Genomic DNA, 2942 nt, shown 5'->3' with positions numbered 1-2942 from the left:
AATTTAACTGAATAAATGACATTTTTTAAAAGAGAACCTCATTTTTTCCATTCTCTTACCAGCCTCAGCAGCTTTAAAAACAATTTAAAAACTATTTACTGCTTTATGTAAAGAAATAATATTAATATTATACAGAATTTAGTCATGAAAATATCTTATCAGTCCACTTTGTAATTCCATTTTAATAGTAAAGAGACTTGATGGACACCCTGTATTATTCCTCTATATTATACTCTGCACTGCTGTCTGAGCCGCTCTCGAGTTCTCGCGGTATTTCGGGCCCTCTCGCGGGAGTATCGTTGTGAAGGGCTGCAGCAGGTCGGTACTTACTTAAAAACCTTCTCTAAGCTGTTTTGTTCTGTGTGAACCTTACATTTTGCCTTTATAGATGTTGTGTGGGACCAAACGGAGCCGTTTGACGCGAGTGACGCGCTAAAAACACTCATCGCGAGCTGCTGTTTGTTTATGCTAACTAGGCGCTAGCCGCGCTCCATTCATTTACAATGGTTAGCTTAGCATTAGCTTGAATGTAGCATGTTTTCAATGTATTTTAATGGGCGCTATTAGCACTATCGTTGCATTTGGTTCCGCGTGGTTTAAACGCCGAACAGCGCATCAATTCAGCAAATATCAGCAATGACTTTATGTAACCTGAGCTCAAGAACACTGCTATTTATTATGAAATGAAATGTATATGAATTATTGTGTCAGTTATACTGTCAGTGCCATTATGGATTTGAATCATTTTGGGCATTTTTGAGTCAATATTTGTTAGTAATTAACTATCAGCTAATACACTGGTCCTGTTGCTCACACAGGCCGCTGTTTTTTATTTTCCTGTTTCAACCACTCGATCAAATCAAGCTCTGTGCCTCTGCGGTAGGACTACGAGGTAGGACTACACACAGTAAGCCTGTTGTGCCTCTGCGGTAGGACTACACACAGTAAGCCTGTTGTGCCTCTGTGGTAGGACTATGTGGTAGGACTACACAGAGTAAGCCTGTTGTGTATCTGCGGTAGGACTATGAGGTAGGATTACACACACTAAGCGTGTTGTGCCTCTGTGGTAGGACTACACACACTAAGCCTGTTGTGCATATGCGGTAGGACTATGTAGTAGGACTGTTGCCCCATCGTTCTCACTGCACACCATTGTCATACGTCTGCTGAAGTCCACATAATGAACTCTGAACAATGACTATTGACTATCACCAAGGGACTAACCATCTCAACTGCACAATACTCTTGAACAAGTGAACCTACTTGTTGCTTTGTTGTTATTGTCCATTGAACTTTGATAAGCTCTGATGACAATGGAATGAATTTGTTGCCACCTAAAGTCATGACCTAAACTGTACATATGTAAATACTCACTTTTGTACCTCATGACTAAAAAATACAAGGTCCCTGCATTCAAGCTACTGTCTTTCCTCACCTTAACATCAGACAGGACAAAATTGTGCTGTAAAAATAAAATATAAACTGATTCATTCAAACTAATATAACTTGCTTGTAGGACACAGCCACATCAAAACACTCAGTATTTACTTTATTTCTCTGACATCTACTTTCCTTTGTTCTAATGCAGAGCTACAGGATCCACCGGCAGAATGGCGTTCACATGTGACCAGTGTGGGAAGACGTGGGCCAAGGCTTCAGCTGTCAAAAGACACTACAGAATTCACACAGGAGAAAGGCCATACAGCTGTGACCAGTGTGGGAAGAAGTATAAACAGTCTGGTGCACTCAAACGACACATGAGAATCCACACAGGAGAGAGGCCTTATGAATGTGACCAGTGTGGGAAGGAATTTCAACAGTCTGGTACACTTAAACAGCACATGAGGATCCACACAGGAGAGAAACCATTTGAATGTGACCAGTGTGGAAATGCATTCATCAGTGCTTCAGCACTCAAAGAACACTACAGAACTCACACAGCAGAAAGGCCATACACCTGTGACCAGTGTGGGAAGAAGTATAAACGGTCTGGTGCACTCAAACAACATATGAGAATCCACACTGGAGAGAAGCCATTTGAATATGACCAGTGTGGGAAGGAATTTAAATCAGTTGATGCATTCAAACAACATATGAGAATCCACAGTGGGGAAAAATCATACACATGTGTCCAATGTGGGAAAGCGTTTTCTAATTCTTCCGGTCTCAATTCACACATGAGAGTTCACACCAGGCACAGACTATTTGAGTGTTGCCAGTGTAAAAAGGCTTTTAGAACATCACAGCAGCTCCACAGGCACTACCGAACGCACACAGGGGACAGAGCTGCTGAGGCTGGATCATGTGAACCTAAAGTCAAACTCAAAAAGCTCCAGATCAGACTTCAGAGACTCCAGACTGTGGAGCTCAACTCTGTGTAGAGTCAACATATCTTTTTTGGATTTAGCTTTTTTTTTTTTTTCACTCAAAGCTTGAAATGTATTATTTTTTTTGGAAGCCGTGATAAAAACAGGCAGTGAAAAGTAAAATAAAGAAAATAAAGTACCTTTTACTTTAGAGCAATTGTTCATGCTTTTCTTGTCTCATGTTTTTAAAGTTCTTACTGGCCTCGCCCCGCCCTATCTGGCTGAACTGTTGGCCCGAAATCCAGACCGGGCCTTGAGGTCGTCTAATCAACTCCTTTTGGAAGTTCTGAAAAGTAAATCCAAACACTGGGGTGATCTTCTCTGTGGCTGGGCCCAAACTCTGGAACAAATTGCCTCCTGATATACGCACCATTTTACTGACTTTGGTCTTTTTAAATCCAGGCTTAAAACATATTTATTCAGACTTTCAACACCTAGTAATGTGACACATTATCATTATTTATAATTTGTTATATTAATGTACTTTATTCTATTTTATTCTCCTATTTTACTGTTTTAGTATGATTTTAACTTGTTCCATCCATCCATTTTCTTCTTCTTATCTGGGGCCGGGTC

General features: G+C 40.6%; 1 protein-coding gene across 1 annotated transcript; it reads left to right on the top strand.

Moving 5' to 3' along the window:
• The first annotated feature begins 253 nt into the window (after positions 1-253).
• On the top strand, positions 254-2516 carry LOC117379008 (zinc finger protein 501-like). The gene is made up of 2 exons (XM_033975726.2): positions 254-318; positions 1589-2516. Exon 2 carries the CDS (start codon positions 1611-1613, stop codon positions 2379-2381), a length of 771 nt encoding a protein of 256 aa, XP_033831617.1. The 5' UTR covers positions 254-318; positions 1589-1610; the 3' UTR covers positions 2382-2516.
• Positions 2517-2942: the final 426 nt, after the last annotated feature.

This window comes from Periophthalmus magnuspinnatus, chromosome 11, assembly GCF_009829125.3.
Source record: "Periophthalmus magnuspinnatus isolate fPerMag1 chromosome 11, fPerMag1.2.pri, whole genome shotgun sequence".
Lineage (NCBI taxonomy): Eukaryota > Metazoa > Chordata > Actinopteri > Gobiiformes > Gobiidae > Periophthalmus > Periophthalmus magnuspinnatus.
The sequence above is the reverse complement of the archived record's forward strand: the minus strand, read 5'-3'. Positions and strand labels throughout refer to the sequence as shown.

Excerpts from the sequence above, each read along its gene's own strand:
- LOC117379008 (XM_033975726.2), top strand. The coding sequence starts at position 1,611 with ATGGCGTTCACATGTGACCAGTGTGGGAAGACGTGGGCCAAGGCTTCA.